The sequence below is a fragment of the Platichthys flesus genome, chromosome 22 (assembly GCF_949316205.1).
Source record: "Platichthys flesus chromosome 22, fPlaFle2.1, whole genome shotgun sequence".
In the NCBI taxonomy this organism is placed as follows: domain Eukaryota; kingdom Metazoa; phylum Chordata; class Actinopteri; order Pleuronectiformes; family Pleuronectidae; genus Platichthys; species Platichthys flesus.
In genome coordinates, this window is record NC_084966.1 from 6,051,529 (window position 1) to 6,076,255 (window position 24,727).

A 24,727-nucleotide genomic window follows, 5' to 3' on the forward strand; every position below is an offset into this window, starting at 1 on the left:
TTGATTATTGGTAGATTTAATTTATTATTTGATTAATCATTACAGTGGTATGTTAAATGTTACTCATTATTTGTGAGTTATTTCTAAACAAGACAAGAGTCATCCTCTGCCACATTGTTAATTATCAACATAAAAAAGACATTGAAATAGACAGGTCACATTAGACACTATCACATACAGTAACTGGTCAGTGCAATGTATTTATAGTACATGTCCATCATGGTTGTTGCCAAGAGGTCAGAGGCCTTATGGCTGTGGGGGGACAACTGGGATTGAAAGTGGACTAAATCAATTTAGAACGAACTGATCAAATGCATGTTTCAAAACACAGAAGCAACAAAGGGCCTGTCGCGCCTCACTTTCTATATCAGCAGTGCAAATTTCTAACAAATTTTGTGGTTAACCACATGGTGCACACCCAAATGCAATAGAGAAAATATGGCACTCCACCGGCCGCTGGGAGCCTCTCCTGCTGCTCTTCGACAGAATAAAAGAGGAATCCCTGACAGGAGGCTTTGTTGCCATGCCTAGAATAAGCCTGGAGCATTTTTCCAAACCACATAAACATTGTTTTATCCAGTGGGGAGTTTGGTTTTTCTGCATTTCAGTTCTCAACATGTTTTGGGAACCCCTGCTGGGGAGAGCCCCTGCAGTGCCGCGCACGGCCGCCGCGGCGCCAGAGAGAGCCCCCCTCCACCACCTTCCTCCACTACACATACACACACTGCTCCGCTAAAGATGTGAAAATGGCGGAGCTGCAAATGCTACTGGAAGAGGAGATTCCAGCAGGACGAAGCGCGCTACTGGACAGTTTCACCAATTTGGAACGAGTCGCGGAATACTGCGAGAGCAACTATGTCCAGGTAGGCTGTCACCTGCGGAGGGGGGAAAAACACGCTGCGTGTGCGGAGGGGGGGAGGGTTTCTTTAATTTTTTCGCGGCGGGGCGACAACTGATGCTCGGCTAGCTGCTGCTAACGCTGCCGACGTGGTTAGCTAGCTGGGGGCTAACGCAAAAACACAACCTGCAGTCGGGGCGTTTTCTCCCACACACAAATACATTGTGTGTCGTCACCCGCGTCGCGTTCACACCCGGAGGGGTCAGCGTTGTTTTTTGGGGGGCGCACCCCCCCCCCTCCCCCTCCTAGTAATAACGGCGTGTGTGACTTGTACATCCCGCGGTGGGGGCTAGCTCGTTAGCCTGCTAGCTGCTCGGCACCAGCCACGGTCCAAATGAACAAACGGGGCGCAGTGAAAAATCAATTTCTCCGCGATCGGCCCCCGCTGCTACCTCGGCCAGCTGATCGGGCACCGACCGGGGGATGCAGGAGCAGATCTCAGGCCAGATTAATCTCCATTGAGCTCCTCCTGACAGGAGATAAACCACTGATTTATGATGTTGGGACATTTTTAATGCTGCAGTCGTACACACACTGAAATTAAGCATCTTAACGCGTTCCAACATCCAAGTTACAGGCTTTTAAACTTCCTCATTTCTGATCCTGGCTTGAGCTTGAGGTTTTGAGCATGTATGTGTCGTGAAGTGATCATTTGCATCTGTGGCATGCTGCAGGTGGGCTGCCACTTCCCCAGTCTTTCAGATCACCCCTGCTTTCTCTAATCACAGCCCCTGCTTTGATTAGAGAAAGCTCTGATTTGATGGAAATTGGGCTCCACGGTCGTGAGCAAGATGAGGTTTTGACAAAGGTGTGATGCTAAAAACCTGACGTCCTTGATGAGCAGGGCTGATCAGGTCTGACAGGTTCTCCTGAAGAGGCGGCGGCTCCTGGATGCTGGCAACTTGCTGTCTGGCAAGCTGCCCTGGATTCCTCTACCCCTGCAAGGTTTACCCAGCTGCTCTCCAATGGGTATTACCACTAATAGAATAGACAGACAGTAGTATTCATCAGAGGGTTATTTAGTGGGATACTTGATCTCTCAATTTCGAGCTGCAATTCACCTCTTCGGCCCTGCCCTGTCTGCCTCCGAGTCTTTGCACATTAGTCATGTAGGGATGGACACTTGTTGAACCTGCGCTTGGAGAGTGTTTTGGCCTACTTATTGTTGTTCTTTCGGTTTGTTCACATTTGCTACAGATGCTCTAAAAATGCATGAGTCATGTAAAATCAATGGACGGATAAATGGTCTTTACATTCAGCCCAGTATCGTCATTCCTTAGACTCTTGATTTGGATAAGTAGTCTTATTTCATTTTCTAATTGATAGTATAAGTCCCATATCTTACATCACATTTCGAGGAACCTTGTCTCATGTTTTCTTATTTAGCTGTTAATTAGTAGAACATTTCCAAGAAAGGCTGTTGTATGAATTATAAGTTGCTAAACTTGTTAGAAACCTGTTTGTTACCTGCGGTTATGTTTTTGTGATGCAGCATGGATCGGGGAAGGAGCCCGTTCAATGTTGGGGCAGATCCAGGATTTTTTTCTTTTTTATAATTGAATTGGGGTGTTTTTAAACGTTTTCATTGATTTCTCAGAGAATTAAGTGTGAATCCTGATGGAGAAATTCAGACGTGTTGAGGCTTTCATATCCAAATATATATTTGGATATCCAAATATATATTTGGATATGAAAGATTTAATTGTTGTTTCATAGTGGAAGGTGTTTTTCAGCTGCTTCAATGTAAAAAGTAGGCCTAGACACCTGTAATTGGCACGAATGAGTAGCTGAGAAAGAAAACATTTTCAAATGCAGGTGTCCATATCCATCAGTATATCCTACAAAGACACACAACAATACATAGATCAAAAAATGTCATGTAGCCAGTTTGTCTGGATCCCTAGGCAAGCCTGCACCCCCACGCTCTTGCGTTTGCAGACTGTCCGATGATGTGTATGATTGGATGCCACTTTGCGACTCCTCAGATTCTTTTTTTTGCTTGCATCACAAGCGCAGTCGGTTTCTCATTACAGGGGAATGGACATGTTCCCACTGAGAATGTGGCTGTTGTGACGAGTGAGAACACCTCTGCTTGTTCGATGTTATGTGCTGCTTCTATTATGATCTGTTTAAATCTTTCTGGTAAAGTCAGCACCACACAGACTGATGTTGGGAAAATGCATGGATATTCAATTCATTAAAATGCAGGACAAGGACACGCAGAGAATCCTCACATTTGAGAAGATAAAATGTCTGACCAAAGTGAAATATGTCTCCAAAAACATAAAGTGACTGTTATTTGACAAATAAAAGCTGTCCACACATTCTAGAAGCAACAACAAAGAAGTTGGTGTCTTTTCTGCTTGATCAATTTCTTTGACACTAAATGAATGATAGAAATAGTTGCATTCATTCCAAAATATTAAGTATGATATGCTGTTGCAGCCCAGCCCTGCATGCAGCTTCAGTGAGGAGCAGTTTCCCAGCAGCAACATTAGCTGATCCATCTGCACTTTGATGTTCCAGTTGATGTGCCCACGCTGCGCCCACGGCCCGAACCAGCTGCCTTACAAGACTCCTTTTGCTCTGGCTGCAGCCGTATTACCTGCTTCTCACTTCCTGCTCGTTAACTTTAAAACAAAGTATTGTTATATCCGCCAAGGAGGGTATTCGTCAGAGATCATTTATCTGTCCGATGGTTGTCTAGCAGCATTCCATAGAAATGATGTTTAGTTACGGTTTCATGACTCAAAGAAGGGACCGCTGTGTGTCATGTTAACCTGTGACATCGGATCTCTCACCGTTCCTCTCTCACGCAACGATGAATTTAAATTAAGCTATTACGAATACAACTTAAAGGGCTGATACATACGCCCTCGAGCTGTGTGATGGCTTTTAATGAAATGTATATGCCTTAAATACATCAGGAACAGTTGTATTAATAAGCCAACTGTTGAAAGCAGGAACTCTCTCCCTACTATCACTGTTGGCGTCACACTTATTGCTTTGAATATAGCCCCTGATTTCACAATGGAAGAAAATAATGTTGGCAGTTTAGATGCAGGGATTCAATTTTCATGCAGTGTTAATGGGAAGCATGTGTTTTTAATAGGAGACCTCCTCACGGTGAGGTAATCTGTCACAGGGAATGTTTAAACTCTTCTAACGTGACATTTCTCATCTTTATTTCATTATGAAACACATAGTTGATGAATGACTATGACAGAATGACTGATTTGTATCAGTATTTTATATAACAACTTGTCATTTGTTGTCTTTGTTGGTCTGCCAATAGAGGTGATTGACTGAAAGTGTTTTTTGACGACATCATCTTGGATAAAAGTTAATTTTCAAATTGGTTTGATGAGAAACTGTATTTTAATGAGATGTGCAACATGTGCCAGTGTGGATTGCTCTTGACAAACCGCTCCATCTTCATGAAATCCAATCCAAATATGTGCAGAAGTTCTGATGTCACCATTTCTCTCTTCCCTCTCATTCAGTCTCCAGACAAAGAGAGGGCGCTGGAAGAGACTAAGAACTACACCACCCAGTCTCTGGCCAGCGTAGCCTACCTGATCAACACATTGGCCAACAATGTCCTTCAGATGCTGGACATCCAGGCCTCGCAGCTCCGCCGCATGGAGTCCTCCATCAACCACATCTCACAGGTTGGGAACTGACACACAAAGATTTCATGCAAAGACTAATGATTACTTTTTTTTGATATTCCTGCTGAATGTCAGTGTTCATTTTTGCCACGTCTTCCTCTGTACTTCATGTCTCCAGACGGTGGACATCCACAAAGAGAAAGTAGCAAGGCGGGAGATCGGCATCCTCACCACCAACAAGAACACATCCCGCACACACAAGATCATCGCCCCGGCCAATCCTGAGAGGCCTGTGCGCTACATCCGCAAGCCCGTCGACTACAGCCTGTTAGACGACATGGGTCATGGAGTCAAGGTGGGGAATCTCTTCCTTTTTACCTTAGTTTCCCTTGCTAGACCTAATTTATATGGACGATTCACCGCTTCTGAAACAAATGTTTATACTAGGGTAGGTAGGGAAACATAAACTCTGAATAATGACTGTTTTTCTACCATCCATCTTATAAAAATGTATTTTATGTGAAGCACTGCGCAGCTTTACATCTTTAGGTGTTGAAAAATTATTCCAATGAATAAAATCAAAAATCAATAGTACTCCGTGTGACAAGAACTTCATATTCAGGGTTCACATGCAGCAGCGGCTTGGAACCACTGCTGCAGGAGGACTAATGTGAATTTTTACATTTTAATGAGACCTACAAAAAAACAGTCTGAAAGAATGTGTGGAATTCAAAAAACGGATTTTGTTCGTGTTATGGGATTAATCTGAGCTGTTCGCTGCAGACAATCTAAAGGGAAAGGACTTTCAGAGGTCAAACGATCACTACTGGGTTTCAGTTACAAGTAATATTAGAAGAAATCAATGACCCAGGCCTTTCACTAGGATGGGAAATGTCACCCAAGACATTCGGCTAAATATAGCTTCTGCTTTTGTGAGTCTGTCACCTGCTAGTGCTCCTGTACAGTCATGATTTTATCTAATAAAAAAGGTAAACAGAGCTGTTTTTTGGAAATCTTGTTTCCCACTGACTTTGCAAACAAAGACGAGCTTGTTTCGCCGAAAGGTCTCAAAGGACAAATTCCTCCAAGATCATCACTGAGCCATTATTGCCTGAATCTTACCGGCTTGGCTCTTTGTACCACATGCATGAATAATTGTTGTTCCCCCCCCTATTTTCTCTCCTCCTTCACACACTAATCCTCTGATTTCTTCTCTCCCCCCTCTTTCTGCTTGCCTTATTGTATCTTTATAATCAACCGTAGTGGTTGCAAAGGTTTAAGGTAAGACTATCAAAGTAAACGCCTCGAACGAGGGAGGTGATATGTATTTGTTATTTGGTTTGGTTTGCTGTGGGAGTGTTCTTTTTCCTTCGTTTTTTTTTTGAGATTCCTCACTGTTTAAAGAAATACTTTGCCAAGACAGATAACTTTTGTACATGTTTTTACTCGTCTTAATTATCAAATTAATTGTATAAACTCACAAATAACATTGCACCTGTCCTGCTATAGGCCAGCGCCCAGAACATGAAGGCCGGAGGAGGCGGACTCCCTCGCACCAACCCCCCCACACAGAAGCCCCCCAGCCCACCCATGTCAGGCAAAGGGACCCTTGGGTATGTAAAACGTGCCAGCGCCGCGCTGGGAGCTCAGACGGACGTAAGGAGGCAGACCGGTGTCTATCAGAAACTGAGTGTGTGTGTTCTGTGGCTTTGGTACAGAAACCACGAGTCCTTCAGATGAGCCTGGTTGCTCCCAGTTTCATCATCTCCCCTTTACCTCTGTTTAATTAGTGTCCCCGGGGTGATTTAGAATGGACGTCAGTGGTAGTTCTCATCACAGCGGTAATCTTTGTTGTGGTTTTTCATCTGCAAGTGGGAGACTGGGTTTAGAGTCTCTTTTTATTTTGGGAAGGCCCTTCACCAAATGTGTTCCTTTATCCCTTTTGTATCTTTATGCAGGAGAGATTTTTACGTGAAACTCTCAAACATATCGCACACACCTCTTGAGGCACAATAAAGGCCTTTTCCTGACTGATACGTTTGTGCCAATGTGGATCTTGCACTCTGCCCCGAATATGGCAATCCCCTGGTGGTATTTTTATGCATATGGTCATCACTTCTCGAATTATGAAACTGGAAGAAACAGATTATAGGGAAGAGAAAGCGCTAATAATACACTAACAACCAGCAAAGTTCTTCTTGTGAGAATGCCAACCATTAAGCGACCATTCTGCCCTGGGCTGTTGTTTAACCACAAAAGTAAAGTTTGCATGAAACTGTCAAATTTGAGTTTGCAGTGTCAAATATATAAAAAAAAAAAGGACATGTAATTGGGCCGGGGCTCAGCAGAATGTTGTGCACGTGGTGAGCGCTCCGATCTCCCAGTCTTCAAGCTTTTCACTGGGAATTTGTCTAATGCCAGGGGCGCAGGAGGAACACGACTATAAAGGTCACTGTAAATGTTCTTATGGTATTAAAGCTGAAGTTTTTTTTTTAAAATATTTCTTCTGTTCTGTGTCTTGACTGTCGGAGGTATCTCTTATCCCACAGGGACTCGGCTAGTGCAGCACATTAATGTTGTGTTGTTGTCACCCGTGGGACCTTCCTGGGCATCAAATGCAGTTTGTTCTCTGTGTATGTGGGAAATGTATGTTTGTGGGTGTGTGTCCATAACCTCCACAATTGTCTGTCTCTGAATTTGTGATTGTGTCCACCCCTCCGAGGTGTGTGTGTGTGTTTGTGTGTCTGTCCCTTCAAGACGCATGGCGATCAACCACAGCTCCAGCTCTCCATGGCCCACCTTCCGCCGCAGCCTGTGGCTACGTGCGGACATCTTATTCGTGATTTCAATTTATAGTTTCTCCTTTGTTATTCGACTTCCTCTTCCTCGTTTGTTTTTTCCAAATTTACTTTCAGTTTTGTGTCTTTTCGACCAAGCCCGCCCACTCCTGGCTGCCCCATATTCCTCACAGCAAGGTTTTTGCCATAGCAACCGTGCTCAGAGATGGGTCATCGCACTGTGTCAGCTGGGAAATGAACATGCCACTGCATCTTCTCAGGAACAGATCAATAAATATCAGGGTTCTGTTTTTCTTTTCCTCATTTAAAAAAACCGAAGACGCCACCAGCATAGCGCTGCTGTCGGGTTAAAAATCACTTTCCATGTTTCTTTTTTAATGAATGTGCAAGTTGTAGGCGGTGATTCAAAGTTATGATCGGGACACATTGGTATAACTAATTTGAAATATTTCAGCCAATCTGAAGCCACCTTTTGAACGTTTCTGGATCACTTGAGCACAATTTTCATTGTCTTGTAGCTGTCACCAGAAAACTGTCCTTTTCTATTTCTGTTCAACAAAGGGCTCACTGTTATCTAGATCCTGTGGCATATCTGCAAGCAGAGAGCTCACTGTCATCAAAACAGCTTATTCCTCTTCAAATTTAACACCACAAAAATCCATAAAAGGCGGGTGCGTGATTGCACCTTCCAAACTTTTCATCAGGACTTTCAGTTTGGAGGTTACTAGCTCTGAGGAAGTGGAACCCGTAGTGAATGGCACTTTGCAAACTCAGGAAGTGGAAGGGGAGAAGATTCCTACATGCCTTTTAAATCTACCCGACCGTGGAGACAGTGCACATCTTATGGAAGTGTGGTTTTTAGGCGATGGCAGCGTTCCGCCCTGACGTCCGCTGTTTGCCCCTCAACACATGTGGACCCCAGCCAACCCCCCCATCCCCCCGATGTTCACCACCTGACATACCCCTTTTTTAAGTTTGCACTTGTTTGTTTCTTGCTCTCCTCCTCCCCCCTCCCCTTCCCCTACACTTCTCTGTGGATGCCCCCTCCTGACCCTCTCGCAGGCGCCACTCCCCCTATAGGACGCTCGAGCCGGTGCGTCCGCCCGTTGTCCCTAACGACTACGTCTCAAGCCCGACGCGCAACATGGCTCAGCCCCAGCAGAGCCCTGCACGCACTGCATCCGTTAATCAGAGGAACCGCACGTACAGGTACCCCCCTCCCCTGTTCCCAGCATGCCTCTCAACACTTCTCAAACAAGCCCCTTTTTTCCTCCACCTACTTCCCCTTTCTCCTTCTCCTCTCCAACACTTTAAAAGTGCGAGCAATCATCTGAGCATCTTTTCCCCTCTTCTTCCTCTCTGAAGTAACTTATTACGGAAAGTATAATCACTCCGTCTCTTTTTTTCCACCTCAACTCACAAGTATGACCTCATTTAACAGTTCCAACTTGAAAGGAAAGCCCAGATTAACACTTGATTTGGAAACCCTTCACCTACGTGCTCTCCTCCTGGCTCAAATGAGGACGAGGTGAAGATTGCAAGGCGAGACACAGGTTCCTGTAGTGATCGAAATAAATGGGCAACATCGCCTCACAGCCCTGTCAACCCAAGATGACTTCCATCCCGACAGACTAATATTCATAGATCTCCTCTCTACTGTGCCGATCTGTTGCCCCAAAAATCTTAAACCATCCTAGTCCGTTAATAGACAAGACAACTTTCCCCAGACTCTCCTCTCAGCCGATTCTTAATCCGCATCACTCCATCCATAACTCATTCTCTTCATCTCCCAGCCATGAGCTCTCCTCTGTCCAACCAAAAGTCTGCCCCATGTGTCTTGATGCTTCCTGCTTTTTATATCTTTGTCTTCGTCCTGCGTCATCTTTGTCATTTGTCGTTGGTGATGCTTCTCGCTGCTGTGGCACATAGTCATCTCTAAAGCATAACCGCTCACGCTAACACATGAATGCTCATGAGGGTTATGAGTTATTGAGAAGCCAGGAAAAGGGATGCGACATACAACTTTACGTGAACACCCATTCTAGGCTGGTAGCAACTGGAATATAAAGATGAATGACACTCATATTGTTTTGAATACTATTAATCCACATTAATAATTCTTCTAAATTATGTTTCCCTGCCCCCTCCCTCAAAATAAGTTTCTGTTCTTTGTGATGGCCCTGGAACTATCGCTAGTTTGCCATCTTTGACGTCACTGAATCATCAGACACAAATGTTTGTATACAGCTTATTCGCACAGTAGCGTCACAGTGGCTGCCATAAATATGAGTGTTAGGATTAAGTTTTTTTTTCAGCTTGTGCAAATGAGCTGGAAGCACCAGCAAATAAGGGGATGACAGAGCGTCGCTTGAGAAAACAAAGCAATTGCATCTAAATGAATAAGGAGCAGTTTTCAGTGTCTTTCGTACCGTTCAAATATCAGAGTTGGACCACAGTCTGCAAGTGAGAAACAACAAGGTCGTGGCTACTTTCTTATCATTTTATTTAATCAGTTATCTGATAAAGTAAACTAGTATTCGTGGATATGAAATTAAGAAAGCTGCAAGCACCCAGTGCTTGTTGGATGGTCAAACTGCATCCAGAGGCCGCACCCAATTTCTTCAACCTTACAAAACCCTACAGTTTGATACTCGAGCCCACTTCTCTTTCAATCTGTTCTTCATCCTGTACACAACTTATGTGTGACTGCAACACTATTCATTTGCGCAATTATGTTGTTTACAAGGACTGTGAGTAAAGTTTCTGGCCCCTTCTATTATGGCTGAGTTTTACCTGCAGTTTAAAAACAGCTGTAAACACACTTGCTTTTCTACATGGTTGCATGACGGGTCATAAGAACTCCCCCCCCCCCCCCCCCCCCCCCCCCCCCCCCCTCTTCGATTATACCCGGCCTTTAAGTGAAGTTCCCTGGGGTTACCTTTCAAATGTAGGCCTCAACATTTATATGTTGAGGCGAGTTGCGCAACAAAGGCAGTTTCTCCCAGAGGTCTGAATGTGCGAGTGTGCCTGAGTGTAAGTGGCCTGATTTCTTTTGCCACCCTACCACCAGCAGTGGGAGCAGCGGAGGCAGCCACCCCAGCAGCAGTCGCAGCAGCAGCCGGGAGAACAGCGGCAGTGGCAGCGTGGGCATACCCATCGCTGTGCCGACCCCGGCCCCGCCCAATGCCTTCCCAGGTAACACCTCTTTCTTCTGTCCTCTCGAGGAATCTGACTGCATGATGATTTAGTGTTTGAAACTAACTTGACTAATCTTTTTCAAATGTTTGAGTCTATACCCCGGGTTTCAAATGGTTTTAAATTCAAATCACAATGTGTGACAGCCTGGATCTACTGCATTCCTGTCTTCCCTTCTCACTCTTATCTTGACCTCCTTCACCTATCTTTTCTCTCCTTCCGGATTGTTTTGTAACACCTCTTCAACTCCCTGACCTTCGGCCCCTCGGCTTCAGTCCCTGTCCCATCCAACCCCGCCAAACCTCCCTCAAACAACCCCACCTCCGCCACAACCCCTGGTCCCCCGGGGCCCTCTGCCCTAGACAGCCCCCCACAGGCCCCCAACCCACCTGTAGAGATCCCGCCTGTACCACCACCCCCTCCCCAGCTCCCTGCCACTGCGGCCCCCACTGGCACAGCCACATTCGGCAACCCTGCACAAGGTGAGTGTGAGAAACGGTGGGAGAAGCTCATCCGCTCCCTCTCCACATCCTCCATCCTGCCTCCCCCTGACATGCATCCTCTCCCGCCTTGAGCAAAGATGTGTTCATCCACTGATGTGTCATCAACCAGCATATTTAATGGTATTGTCTGACGGCTTATTACTGTCGATCAGTTATAGATCAAGTCACGTCTTCAGAGATAATGTTGACTAAACGCTAGTAAACAAAATCAAACCCAGAGCTGTTTTGTTGGTATATCATGTCCTGCAGTTTCACTGATTGACAGTCAGTGGCAGTAATATGCAGATAACTTCAGTCCATTATTGCCTTCTTGGAAAATCTTCAGCAGCAAGTCTCATGTTGACTTCCGTTCTACCTTTTTAAGCAAACAGCTGAGAAGAGAATTTCCACTTTTAAAGGTCACTGTAGAACACCGTCGAGAATATTGATAAAAACTGTCCCGGATATCAAAAAGTCTGGATCACACAGCCTGGTTTCATGTGCCGCAGCTGGATTCTCCGCTCTTCATTTTTCACAGCATCTCATCAGCTGCCTGCGTCTGTGTTGATGATGATGTTCTGATCTATAATGCATGAGCCGTGTGGTGAGAAGCTTTCGCAGTGAATTCTTCATTTCGTTTGTATTTCTTTCGCCTTTTCTCTGTGAGTTGTGTGGCTGCTGGATATTGTCATTTTCAGTCAATGTGCTGTGCTACTGTTCATGGTATAATGTGGCTTCTGTGTAAATGTAAAATCATATCAAATTTGAGTCATATTGTTTAAGGAGCTTCTTCAGAAATGTTTCCTGAAACCCAATTATCAGGTTTCTTAACTATCATTAACTAATATGCCTTTATAATACACACTGAAGGATTATTTCAGTTTTAGAGCTATACAAAGATCCAGCTCCCCAATCTCACTGAATGACTCTCTGCTTCCCCCTGGTGTCGTCTCTCCTCAGGTGCGGCGCAGTTCTACAGCATGAACCGCCCGGCGCAGCCGCAGCTACAGCAGAACTCGCAGGTGGGAGGCTCCCTGCCGTACCGCCGGCCTTCGTCTGTCACCGGTCAGCCCAACATGGCCCAGAGCCAGCTCAACGGGGGACCACACTTCGCCCAGAACCAAGGTTTGTTTATCCCAAGGAGTTCAAGTGGCTCTATTAAACAATTTCCTCTAAATAACTCAAAATTAGATAGTTATTACCTTTATTACTGTCGAACAAACCTAATCATGTCCTTTGTATTGAAGCAGGAAATTATATCTACTACGATTATTACTACTAACAGCTGTTTAACGTTGAACCAGACACTTAAACAATTCTTGTTGTTATCCAGGTTCCTTTCAGTCTTAAATCTCATCATCTGTTTATTTTGAAATCCGCTCTCTCGGATTCCAGCTTCTCTCCAAACTTTTAGATTTCAGAGGGAGCAGATCACCAAAGTCTTACTCTGCCGTTTGTATCTCTTCAGAAAAGATCCGTCTGTTGTTGTGGTCTGACATTTTCCCGATCGATTATTTGCCTCCACTCTGCTTCTGCTTTATACCAGCTCCTTGTCTTTACAGCTCTTTAAAATGTTTTACCCCCCATTTGTCTCTAGCACTGTCTGATCGAGTGCTACACTTTTATTTCTATCCAAACTCAAATGTCAATTTGCATCACAGTGATTTGTGCAGTATGTTCTTAAGAGTAATCTTCCACTGGTCATGAAAATTCCATCCATACAGCCACAAATGGAAAGAAACTATACTATGAATTATGGATGTCCCAGGTTTGGGCTTTGCTAAAAGTCATTGTCTGCATATTGTTTGTGCTCTACATGTTTATTCTAATCTCATTTTCTTGTGTCTTTGCTGTCCTCATGTCTGTCCCACTGCGACGCACCCTCTCTGGCCCTGTCCTCCTCCATCTCCGTGTGTTGATTTTATTTTACCTATTTGTTCTCGGTGATAGCCGGCCCGCTCGCGCCCCCTCCCCCCTCCATGCAGATCACCCCTCAACTGCCTCTGATGGGCTTTGTGGCCCGAGTTCAGGAGACTAGTAAGTGGCTCTTCAGCTCCTCGCTCCCTCTGCATGACCTCCGTTTGTTTGGAACCCTCTCCCCCAGCAGTTAGTGAGCATCAGTGATCCGTGCCCTCTAGGTGACCGAACCACCGAAAGCATGATGTGAATAATGAGGCCTGTTGGTGTTTGTCCATGAGCATGATGATGTTTCTACATATCTGTGTCCTCTTTGATTCCTCTCAGCGATCCCAACCGTCCAGCTCCTTCTTAAATTTCTTTAAATGCAAGTTGAATCAGTATGTGCATCCTTTGTACCCGTCATATCGAACCCTTCTGATTTCGACGTATTAAGTTTCTTTTCATACAGCATGGTCTGTTTCTGTTCCTTCCTTCAATGCATGTGAATTTCAATCCCTCCTCTGTGTCCCTGTACTTGTACTCCTCTCCTTTAACTACTTCTTCTTCTTCTTGCCTCCCTCAAAACTACTTCTAGTCTCAGACGTGCCGCCCCCACCTCCGCCTTCCGACGAGCCGGTGTTTGACGAGCCCACGCCTCCGCCACCGCTGCCGGATGACTACGAGGATGAAGAGGATGAAGACGAGTCGGCGGTGGTGGAGTACAGCGACCCGTACGCCGAGGAGGACCCGCCCTGGGCCCCACGCAGCTACCTGGAGAAAGGTGTGACATCATCGCGAGGGCTGAGTGACTCACTCGTACCTTCCGCAGTTGGAACATTGTGTTTGGTTGCAAAGTTTGAAATTACAAAATAATTATTTGTACTTCAAGTTTAACATGTAAGAAAATGCCTGCATCTTCTTCTGTTTCGATGACCATGTGATCATTGTTTCGTTGACTCAGTGGTGGCCATCTACGACTACAGCTGCGACAAAGAGGACGAGCTTTCGTTCCAGGAGGGCGCCATCATCTACGTGATCAAGAAGAACGACGACGGCTGGTACGAGGGCGTGATGAACAGCACCACAGGCCTCTTCCCCGGCAACTACGTCGAGTCCATCATGCACTACGCCGACTGAACTATCCCCCGTCTGAGAGGAAGAGGAGCGGGAGGAGCTCTTGATGAGGAAGGGAAGGGGTTTAAGGTCAAAGACTGTGATCAGGTAGGAGTATGATCACCTCCGTGCACGGAGAGAAGAGAGAAGCAGGTGGGGAGACGGAGCAGTTTTTAAAGAAGTTGCAACATGACAAACTGAAGCCCTGTCATTCTCTCGACATAGTCGCCATTGTAAAACAACCACTACTCTAGATATATCCTTCCCTGACTTATTTCTTTCTTTGTTTCTTTATTTGACTGAGGACTGGAACGGTGATGGATTTGTTGTATTTTGAGAGTTTTGTGTTACATCGTGAGGCCACTACATTGAATTTTTGCTTCATCTGTTTCTTTTTTTTGATTTGTTTAACCAAATTGCCCTTATTTTTAAGAATATTTATTGGATTTTGTAGTGGGATAAACAGTGAGCAGGTAGATGGGGCTGCTGAGAGGGATTTCTACATTGCAGCCTCAGAGAAAGGGCTTGAGAAGAATGTGTCGGCCCGTGTAGATTCTCTCCTTAACACTCCAGAGACGTTTAAGAGAAAAACACACCTCTCGCTATATATATATATATATATATATAAAGTATGATGCAACAACAATATCCTCGAAGGGGACAAAGTAGTCATTTCTGTACTTGACAAAACTTTTTAGTTAGGTACCTCAGCAGGGAGTGCGCCAAAGCTGACATTTACTAAGATAAGCACATCAAATGTCTTAAGGTGACACACTAAGCAAGATGAAGGTGGGTCTGTGAAGACGCCTGAAGGCCAATGGAAAACCCCCGAGAGTGCTTTAAATCCACATTCACCTTTATTTTCAAAGTTTATTTAAGTATCCGAAAATGTTTTGGGCCATTGCAAGTCCGAGGTTGAACTCAAGGGGGCGAGTTGACTCACTACATTCTCCACTTTTGCTGGCCAGTGTGCGTTTTATGGGTCCATCCAACAAGTGAGAGGAGAGCAAGAGCTCGTCAGCTGCACAATGACCTGGATTATGAAGTCTTACTCCGCAGCTCCTGTCGTGAACAGTAGGAACGTTTTAGCTCGGCCGGCGCACTAATCGTTTGCAGTGACGCACTCGACACGAAGGGTTGATTTTATTTTTTATGTTGTCAAGAGTTTTACCAAGGGGGTCCAGGATCAAGTTTAGCCTGGAGACCGGCAGACTGCATGTTTCAACAAGGGGGGAAGAAAAAAAAAACTTTTCTCTTCTGCTCTTCTGAAGATTAATGTCTTAATACTTTTAGATATGGTGTGGTTTGGTTTTTTGATATTCACCTACAACGACGACGCATTTAGGTCATATCTAAGATGCTTGTGCCATATTGAAGTGTGTGTTGCTGTTCCAAGGTTCTCACTTCATTTGCAATAAATTGGCCGGAGTGGGGTTGGATTTGTCGTTGAGACACAAAACTTTATTCTCTCCTATTTTTTATTTTTCTCCATCCGTTTTCCCCGAGGTTACTTTAAATCAAAAGCACATACATTTGTAGTAAAAAGGTGTAGAAGAAGAAATAATATAAATGTGAGATGTATTACGTCCTCAAAAAACGGGACTTATTGAATATGAAAAGAAGCCAGCTGTTGTGTTGAAATGGTTTTAACCGTCGCAAGTCCCCGATAATTCTTAACGGCGTCAGTTTAGGCATCGTCGGTCCTCCGTACTGTTTCCAATACGCTTGGATGTTGGGTGTTTGCGAGGGCTCAGTGCTTGTACTTATGTCAGAATCTTTATTTTCTATTAAAAAAAAAAAGAAATAATAACAAGTGGGTCTGTATGTGAGTCTTGCATGCCATTGTTCTTATCTGTACTGGTGTCCCAAAAAAAACATGTGTGGCGAGATCACCCATTCTCAAACAGACAAGCAGCCCTGCAGCTCTGACCCGGTACCGCCAGCCTCATCCAAAGAGACTGTACCCACCTTACTTCAAGCCCGCCTCCGAGGAGTCGTCTCTGACCCGCGGGGGGGAGGACGGAGGGGAAGGGACCCGGCTCCCTCCCCTGTCAGTAGCCGCCATTGCGTCAGTGGTGAAAAATCCTGTGTGTGAGCTGCTCGTGAATCCTGCGGACAAAGAACCCCAAGCGGCGGGAGTTGAACGGATGACGATAAATGCTAATGCTCAAGTTCAATTGCAAAAAAAGCTTGACTCTTGGTTTTTATTTCTATTTTCCAACGCTCCAAATGGAAAGCCCGGGTCTGCAGGATTCACAGCCCCTGGAGTCACAGGCGTCCCTCGGGATGCGGCGTCTAAACAGTCCATAATGCCATTGTGTTGCACAGTTAAAGTTGAATTGCAGAAGTATCATATTTGTAAAATTCATGAGAACAAAGACAATAAAGTTATTAAGATTTACGGTGTAGTTATGTCTTGGTGCTTGTTTGTATGTATTTGCACATTAATGATTGGGAATGCATCTTCAAATGTTCACATTTCAAAGCTTCTTGATTGTTAACGCTGCTTTATTCAAACTACATGAAATCATTTAAATTAGATATAGGTTTTCAATATTGCTTCACATTTTGGGTCAAGTACTTTATTTCATGATCTTAAAGAACTTTGGTTTCCTACTTAATTCTTATTGATTCATAATCCTTTAAAACATAGCAACTACCACATGATAGTGAATTTATTCTATAAAAGACAGTTCAAGCTACACTATCCAGGATTTTCCAACAAACGTAAAGGTTGAATAATACACAGGATAAAATAATGCAGCACAAATGTTCCACAGCAGAGCTCACACATATTCCACATATTAGAATGTCTCTTTGATACATAAGGATTTTGCTGCACCTCCTAGATTAAGTTACAGTGACAATAAAAGCATATTCAGATACATCTGGTGTCCCAATGAGCTGTTGTGTCCCATGGGTTCATTGTCACGGCATCACTCAAAGAACGATCATGTAACAGCACTGGTGGGTTTCTGTATGTTTGCACTGTGCAATCACATACCTGTCTGTCTGTCTGTCTGTCTGTCTGATCACTTTAAGATAATGAATGCGTTATTGCAAGACCTCCATAAATGTTCATCTCCCTCTCTCTCTGTCCCCCCCTCTTCCTTATCCCTTTCTCTCCTGTTATCTCACTCAGCTCCCCTCTCTGTTGCTCTCCCTCCCTTCTTCAGCTACCCCCCCCCCCCCCCCCCCCCCATTTCATTCAACTCACATGGAAACGTTTTTGCGAGATCTCACAACATTTTCTCAGGATCTCAAATTTTTTTTTCTTTCTGACATTTTACCCTTAATAATAAAAAATGAAAGAAATATGCAGGAGATGTTCAGTTAACGTGAGAATTAAGTGACCCACTGCTAAGGTCGGGTATGTAATTCATTTAATGATGCTTTGCTCACTTCCACTCACACACAGTTTCCAGATGAATGTTCTTTTCAAACCACGTTAAGTTGAGATGTTTGGAATCTCACTTTCCTGCCGGAACACTTCCTGTCACCTGGCAGCTCCGTGTTCTCCTCTCCTTGCAGCCGAGCTGAATGGAACAGGCCTCATATTGTGTATCGAGACAAGACAGGCGATATAAGTGCTACCTTCAGCATGACTCCTCCTGAGCTTTGACAGCTAAGAGCAGGAGGAGAGATGGATGGAATTTAAACTTGAAGCGTGTGAATGAAGAGGATTGGGGGGGGGGGGGTGAAATCGCAGTGAAAAGTGGACTTATCTTTTTACGTGTGCAGACAGGATTGGCACGGAAATGGGGGGGCGAGACTTGTCAGGGATTCTTCTGTTTGGTCGTGAGGTTCAAGACTGGGGGGAGGACAAGTTCTGACAAACCCCATTACACATCGCCCGCTTTCCCTCTGCACATAATACATCTATACTACAAAATACATTTATTTGGGGGGGAGGTTTGTAGTTGAAACTTCCTGAATCGAACTTGTCCTTGTCTTGAAAGACTTGTGGGTTCAGCTCTCTGACCTTTCGCCGTGTGTGCATGTGCGTGTTGTGTGTGGATAGTTATGGAGTGTCTGTCATCATGTGAAGCCTTTCTCTCTCCTGGAGGAATGCAGTTTCTTAGCCGGCATTGCAGACAGGTGTCACACCGCAACGCCAACGTGCCTGAACAGAGGCTCAGTCAAACGCATGGGGAACCTATGAGCCGGATGCCCTGACGGGGATCCGACTGTTCTAGGAATAAGCTCGACTTTATGTTTCCACAAGCAGCAATCTCCCTAGGGGGCTGAGGCTGAACTCAAATCAGTGCGATTTGTGTAACATATGAAAACCACACCTCAATATTTACGATTTAAACGTGTCATATGTTGTGTTTGTAGTAACAGTCGATCTTCTGCAGAAACAGTAATAGTACATGCTGCTCAAAGGCGCCTTGCACATTATATATATATAGGCTTTTACTGCAGTATTTTTGCATTGTTGTATTGGTATTTCTTCTCAAATAAAACATCTGGTAACTTCTCCCACCCCTTTCAATAATCAGAATCTACAGTCAGGGCCAGAGAGAGTGTCTAATTGAATAGAGGCTGTCATCTCCCACATTGTCCCTTTTTGTCAAATCAGACAATTCCTGGTTTGTTTCCCTCTATGAGCCACTTTCCTCGTGAATACTACAAACTCTATCCAACATGTGTTTTTGCTCAATTTTCGTCCATGGCCGACTCCATTTTTCTCTTCCACTCTTGTCAGCTGCCACATCAGTTCTCTGGGATTCAATATAGTGGATTTAACAGCTTCATGCAGCCTGAGGCGAAGCTTTCAGAAAGGTCAGACCTCAGACACTAATTTGAAGTATGGCCCTCAGGCCTTCAGGCTGCACTGTAAATTAACCCAGAGCTGATCCGTCAAGGCAGCCGCTTTCAAAATAAAGGCAAATGTGTCCAAATTGTGGTTTTCCTTGATATGTTCCAGATTATCTTAATCTATAATTATAATGTATTAGTCTAATTCTGTATTCATCTCAATCTGCAAAGTAGCCATTCATTTAAGAGAGTAAAAATTATATTTGCATCCAAAATGTTGTTAATATAAACTATTAACTAGAACCAAAGGAAACACACAAGTATAAGTACAATTCAAGTGTACTCTAAGAATACTGCAATAAATAAAACACTTTTTACTTATACTTATATACATGATATACAGTTAGGCATTTAAACATAAATAATAATAAAAACATTGAAAATTGAAAATAATCTTATTATAAAAACTGATTTCCCCCAAAACACATCATAAAACATTCACATTGTATTTTACAGCTTCAGAATCCATGTGAACCATTGTGTGGCCAGTTTATCAAATTGCAATTGGAGAAATCAAATTTACAAGTGGAGCTTTTACTCTGAAAAATAACCGCAGGAAGTTCCCGTGTGCTTCCCTTCTCGCTTGACACCCGGCGCCTATTTTGCGCTGCGCCGTGCGTAAAGGTGCGCACATCCTCGTCAGGTGGACACGCGGCTGGTCATCTTCCTGCAGGAGCGTGTGTGTGTATGTGTGTGTTTGTGTGTCTCCTGGACATGAGCACACCTCCTCTGAGCCCCTGAAAGGATTCTTACCCTCTTTTTTATTTTTCTCTGTCAGAGTTTAAAAAAACAAAACGCGCACTTTGGGGAGGATGCGTGGACGCGGCAGGTGGGCGACGTGGAGCGTCATCTCCATCCTGCTGCTGGTCGCACGGACACGCGCCCAGCGCAGAGGTAAAGGATGCTGAGTCTGTTCTTATATGGCATTTTAAATTCCGGATATGTGTCACCTTCAGGGAAACAATGGAGGAAAGTGCAGTGAAAATGTTTGAGAATTACTTAAAACTTAATTTCTTTACCTCAGAAAACTTAACTCTGACTCTTTAAATGTAAATCTGACATGTCCACCTGTGCTGCTTCTGTGGGAATAATATGTGCTGACACAGGATTTCCTCCAGCCTGGCGTTTCAGGCTGGAATGAGGCTGCGGCTGACTTGAATGTCTGGACTTGTCTATTGGGAATTAGGATTCTCCTCCACTGATAAAAAGGGCTCTACTGTACCTCGCTGCCTCTTTGTTGGCTCTTGCACAGAGTGTGTCGAGGCAGCAGGATGGAACCTGACCTCTGTGCTCGGTGGATCGTGCACTGACCTGTGAGGGGATTTGAAATAATCACCTATTTTATTTAATTGGAGGATTTATTCCTGATATTAGCTGTCTTGTGCTGATGCTGTGGGGCGGTAGAGGTTCAGGTTTCTCTATTTGCTTTGTTTGAACATGGATGGAGACAGATGGGCCCCTGGGAGCATACAGTGTGTAGAAAGCCCCCCCCCCCCCCAGCCCCTGAGGGCAGGACCACCGCACAGAATAGAGACGCACACACACAAAAAATGAAACGCAAAATGATGAACGGCCTTTTAGTTTCCTTGTCTTTGAGTGTTTTAGATGTCCTTTGTGTTGCCGTCGCTTGTGGAAGAAACCCTGGCCATTTGGCATGTTAGTGTAGTTTTGTGTGTCTTTGTAGCAATTTTGCATTTCTGTTGTTGCTTTGCGTCTCTTTGGCTGTTTTGCACATTCAATTTGTGTGTCTCTGGAGTTGTTTCGTGCAATTTTGTAGTTGTTAAGTGTGTCATCATCTCAGTATTTGACTTTGTGATCATCTTGCATGTTTGTGGTCCTTTAGTGTCGTCTTTTTGCGTCTTTCCTCATTGTGTTGCTGCCTCTTATCAGTTTTCCATCTCTCTGTGGTCGTCTGATTGAGTTTCCAATGGGAAATATGAACCATCACGTTAAAGGGAGGCTCTCGTTCATTGTGTGGATTGTGTAGACATGTGTGTATGTGGTTGTGCGCCTGAGTTGAGTGTAGAATGATAAGACCACTTGCAGGCGTGGGGTGTTACCTGTGCACGTGCACGTGCTTGTCCCTGTGTGTGTGTGTGTGTGTGTGTGTGTGTGTTTGTGCGCGTGTGTAGAGGGTGGGGATTTGTGGTTGTCTCCGATTTTCCCCTCTTCAGGGCTTGTCGGTTCCTCCCAGAAAAACAGACGCTCTTCATCACCTAATTTTTACCTGACTGTGGTTTTCCCTCCTCTGCACACACACACACACACATACAGACACACACACACACACACAGACACACACACACACACACACACACACACACACACACACATTCAGGCATGTCCGTACATTCATGTAGAGACACACTACTCTTTATGCAGAAATTCTCTGCCAAGCTTCACTGTAAAATGCAGAGAAGAACTTTTTAAGAGCAGACCAAGTCTTTTCTTAAATAATCCGTAAACATCCCTGATTGTTTCATTGGAAAAATGTGTAGCTACAAAAAGGGGCAAAACTGTCTAATAGTTTTCATCATTCAAACATAAGAAAAAAGTTCAAAAAAGGATATAAATGTATGTAAAGTTGTAATGTGAATCCTCTTAATAAGGAAATGTAAACTCTTCTTCCATCTCTCACTTTAGGATTCAAGGCTGGATTTGTTTTTTTGCCTTCACAGTGAATCCTCACAGTTTAAATCTCCCCTGTTTTGTTTTTTCCTGACATTGGACATTTTATAACACCCCTCGGATTTACTGTAATTGTGTTTACACAGCCTGTAAGCACTTTGTGGCAGTAAGCTGTAACACAAGCAGCGGCCCCGGGAGACCAATCTGCCCTGTTTCTGTTATTTATGATTCTATATTTCATCACAGCAGACAACAAATGAGGCAAATAAAAACCCATCTACTGTTTAGGTCGTGCACGTGGATGCGCCGTGCACACTCACGATCAAAGGGCATTGTCATCAGACCGTGGGGGGGGGGGGGTTTCACACTGTTTATCTCACAACGTCTTGTCCTTTATTTCCCGAGCGCACGGCTGGTCCTGCGTGTCTGAGCACGACGCTGCCATCAGAAAATATCTACGCTGCATTTATGCATTGGCTGGCTGAAGTTTTCATTTTCTGTTGACGCCTCGGGCTGCATGTGGTGAGCGTTACACAAAGTCGGCATCAAGCCGCAAAACTCACCTGCACATAAACGCATTACTAACACAGCCGCAGGGCAGGTTAAAGACACTGGGTTGGGTTCACACTTGATCTGACATCTTTATAAGAAAATAAAGCAGATTTGATCCTTTTTTTTTATCAAACGCACCTAAAAAAACTAACATTTACCTATTTCCATCTTTGCAAATCAAATGTATTTGCTGGTCTGCTCAGTTTTGTACCTTTTAAACTGGAACATCTTTGTATTTTGGAAACTTTCTCACCAGCTGCAGCGCGACATGACACATTTAATACCAACAACATCAAGCACAGCAGTTTTCACAAGCCGGATGAAAGGGGTTCGATCGCTATCAGTGGTGTTGACGGAGAGAAGTGGATATTTATTTATGTAAGAACACCAGCAGATGATTGCTGTCAGGGGCTGTGGTGTCTTTTCAAGGGATCACTTAGGAAATCATCGCGCTGCTGCGGTTTCTCCCTCGGCTGAACCACTAATCACCACGTGTTGCTGCAGATAAGCCTGTGATGAGGAGTCGCTGTTTGGGTTTGGATGGAAAACACGTCTGGATCAGCCGCTGTAGATCTGATAACATGTCTCCTTTCATTTCTCTCAGGGATCTAAAATCCGATTTTTTCCTAATCATTCATGATTGGATAGATTCACTTATCGTTATCTATCTTATCATATCATTTAATCTTAACTCATCATGAATTATACTTACTCTTCTTTTTTTTACTTATGCTACTTATCCAAACTTTCCTCTTGTGTCTTATCTTGATAGTTCCTATTTCTTGACGCATAGTTTCTTGTTTCAACTTATCTTGACTTTTCCTATCTTGAGATATCTTAAACATATCTAATGAGTTATGTTCAATTTAGTGGACTTGTCTCGAGCTGCCCCTTTCTTGATTTATCTCTCCGTTTGTTTTCATCTGTATTGATCTTATTTTGAAATTTATTTAATCCAGATTTAGTTGAACTAATACTGGATTGTCTGTACTTATCTGATCTTACGTTGACCTTTCTCAACGTATCACATACGACTCATCTTCATTAATCTAGAATTTTGTGGACTCATCATATCTCTTCACTCATCATGTCCTGACTTGCACCTAGTTGGCAGTTTATTAGGAACACCTAGCTTATTGTAGTCTAATACAAGGATCCTGTAATAACTCCAGATGATTATCATTTTTAATGGAAACAGTCTCAGAAAGATGTGGTGTTAGGTTTCTAAGGTGACCTAAGCAAGACGGGTATCGACTCCTCGACTCGTGCGTCACTCGTTCAGATTAAAGGTTTTCAAATTAAAGGTCTAGAGGAGGGATGAGTGGGTGAAATGAATGGGGACTGGACAGTTCTGTCGCTGCCATGGGAACATCAAAGCCCTTCTGACTGGACAGGAAGTGGGCGATGGAGGTGGAGTTTGTTTGTTCTCAGCCCTGTTGTTATTACCACTCTTGTTAGGACTCCACGTTTCGTTTTCACCCATTTCGGTTTTTGACCAGGTCAAAGAAAAACCTCTTTTCCTTCATTATATAATCAGACTTTTGGTTTATGTTAATGCATGATTATAAAAATGAGATTATCAGATTTTGGTTTGGGGGATTTTCAAATGGTAAACGTGATTTAATATCTCTCTATTGTTACAACCCATTCCAATTTTATGAATTGGTAGAATATTATATCCATTCCCAAGCTTAGGATATATCATTTTTGATGTGCTGTTTTATTTTTTAACAGAAAACCAGAGGTTGAAGGATTATGCAGATGCTTAAACCTTAAAAAAAGCCAAAACAAGAATTACTATTTGCTTATTTATCTAATCTCTTCTAAACAAGTCTAAGTACATTACAAAAGTAGTTTGGATAAATACCTCAATATCAATATAGAAGTACCACGAGGACTGTGTTTTATTGGGTGTGACTCATTCACCCTCATTCAGGAACCATCCAGACGTGTTTACTCTGCAGGGGATGAGGTGTTGCATCCTCAGCTCCTCCTCCTCGCCTCGGTCGCCTCCAGGACGTTTCCACTCTTCCGCGGTTGACTCCCACTTTTATCTGTAATAACTGCTTTCATCCTGCGCCGGTCTCGAACTCGGTGGCGCTGCCTGAGCCGGGCGCCTTCGGGTCCGATGAGACAGAAACAGACGAAACACCAGAGCTCTTCACAGCAGCAGTAGGAATAAAGGCAGCTGCGGGTGCTTTCTACCTGCTGCCAGCTTTTTCAGGGTGACAGCGGAAGTGTGAGCTCCTGCTGAGGGGTGACGGGATGTTTTGAGTGCCCGTGTTCCATGTGTTGTGTCTCCGTCACGAGGAATAAAGGCTGTGTTGTTGTTCCAGCTGCAGAGCTTTGAGGTGGTGATAATGGCCGATAACGGCGGTGGGTTTCTTCCACCTGCATCGCCTCTCTCACCACTCATCCACAAATAGCATGCAAACGCAGCTTCGAAATGTAGGAATCAAACTCAGGCTTCAGGTCCGAGCTTGGATTTGTGCCTCCTGTTGCAGAAAGCTTGCAGAATCAAGTTTCAACCTACTTCATATCTCTCGAGGGATTTACTCAACACCTCTCCATTCAGTGTCTATCTAGATAAAGACAACAGCTATAAACCTGCAGGAATATTTTGCTGACTCAGCAATGAAAACACTTTCAATCTTATTTTTCCGCCAGGTTTAAACTGTTGCTTTAGATCATTGATTTATGTGTATTGATCCAGATTCTGCTGCTTTAACA

The 24,727-nt window shown here is 44.1% G+C and overlaps 1 protein-coding gene across 13 annotated transcripts; it reads left to right on the forward strand.

Annotated features, from left to right (window-relative positions):
* Window positions 1-718: 718 nt before the first annotated feature.
* abi2b (abl-interactor 2b) lies at window positions 719-16,397 on the forward strand. 13 transcript variants are annotated; one of them, XM_062380372.1, is made up of 12 exons: window positions 719-863; window positions 4,402-4,569; window positions 4,688-4,864; window positions 5,773-5,790; window positions 6,019-6,122; window positions 8,370-8,516; window positions 10,378-10,502; window positions 10,778-10,984; window positions 11,945-12,109; window positions 12,935-13,021; window positions 13,479-13,664; window positions 13,845-16,397. In XM_062380372.1, exons 1-12 carry the CDS (start codon window positions 747-749, stop codon window positions 14,018-14,020), a joined length of 1,677 nt encoding a protein of 558 aa, XP_062236356.1. In that variant the 5' UTR covers window positions 719-746; the 3' UTR covers window positions 14,021-16,397. The 13 variants fall into 13 exon arrangements, with proteins under 13 accessions (XP_062236356.1, XP_062236358.1, XP_062236361.1 ...); XM_062380374.1 differs by lacking the exon at window positions 12,935-13,021; XM_062380377.1 differs by lacking the exon at window positions 10,778-10,984.
* The last annotated feature ends 8,330 nt before the right edge of the window (window positions 16,398-24,727 follow it).

What these genes read in the sequence shown, in the direction of transcription:
- abi2b (XM_062380372.1), top strand. Translation starts at nt 747, where the DNA reads ATGGCGGAGCTGCAAATGCTACTGGAAGAGGAGATTCCAGCAGGACGA. An exon ending in CCATCAACCACATCTCACAG is followed by an intron (nt 4,570 to 4,687) that starts GTTGGGAACTGA and finishes TCATGTCTCCAG; the next exon opens with ACGGTGGACATCCACAAAGA. An exon ending in GGCCCGAGTTCAGGAGACTA is followed by an intron (nt 13,022 to 13,478) that starts GTAAGTGGCTCT and finishes AACTACTTCTAG; the next exon opens with TCTCAGACGTGCCGCCCCCA.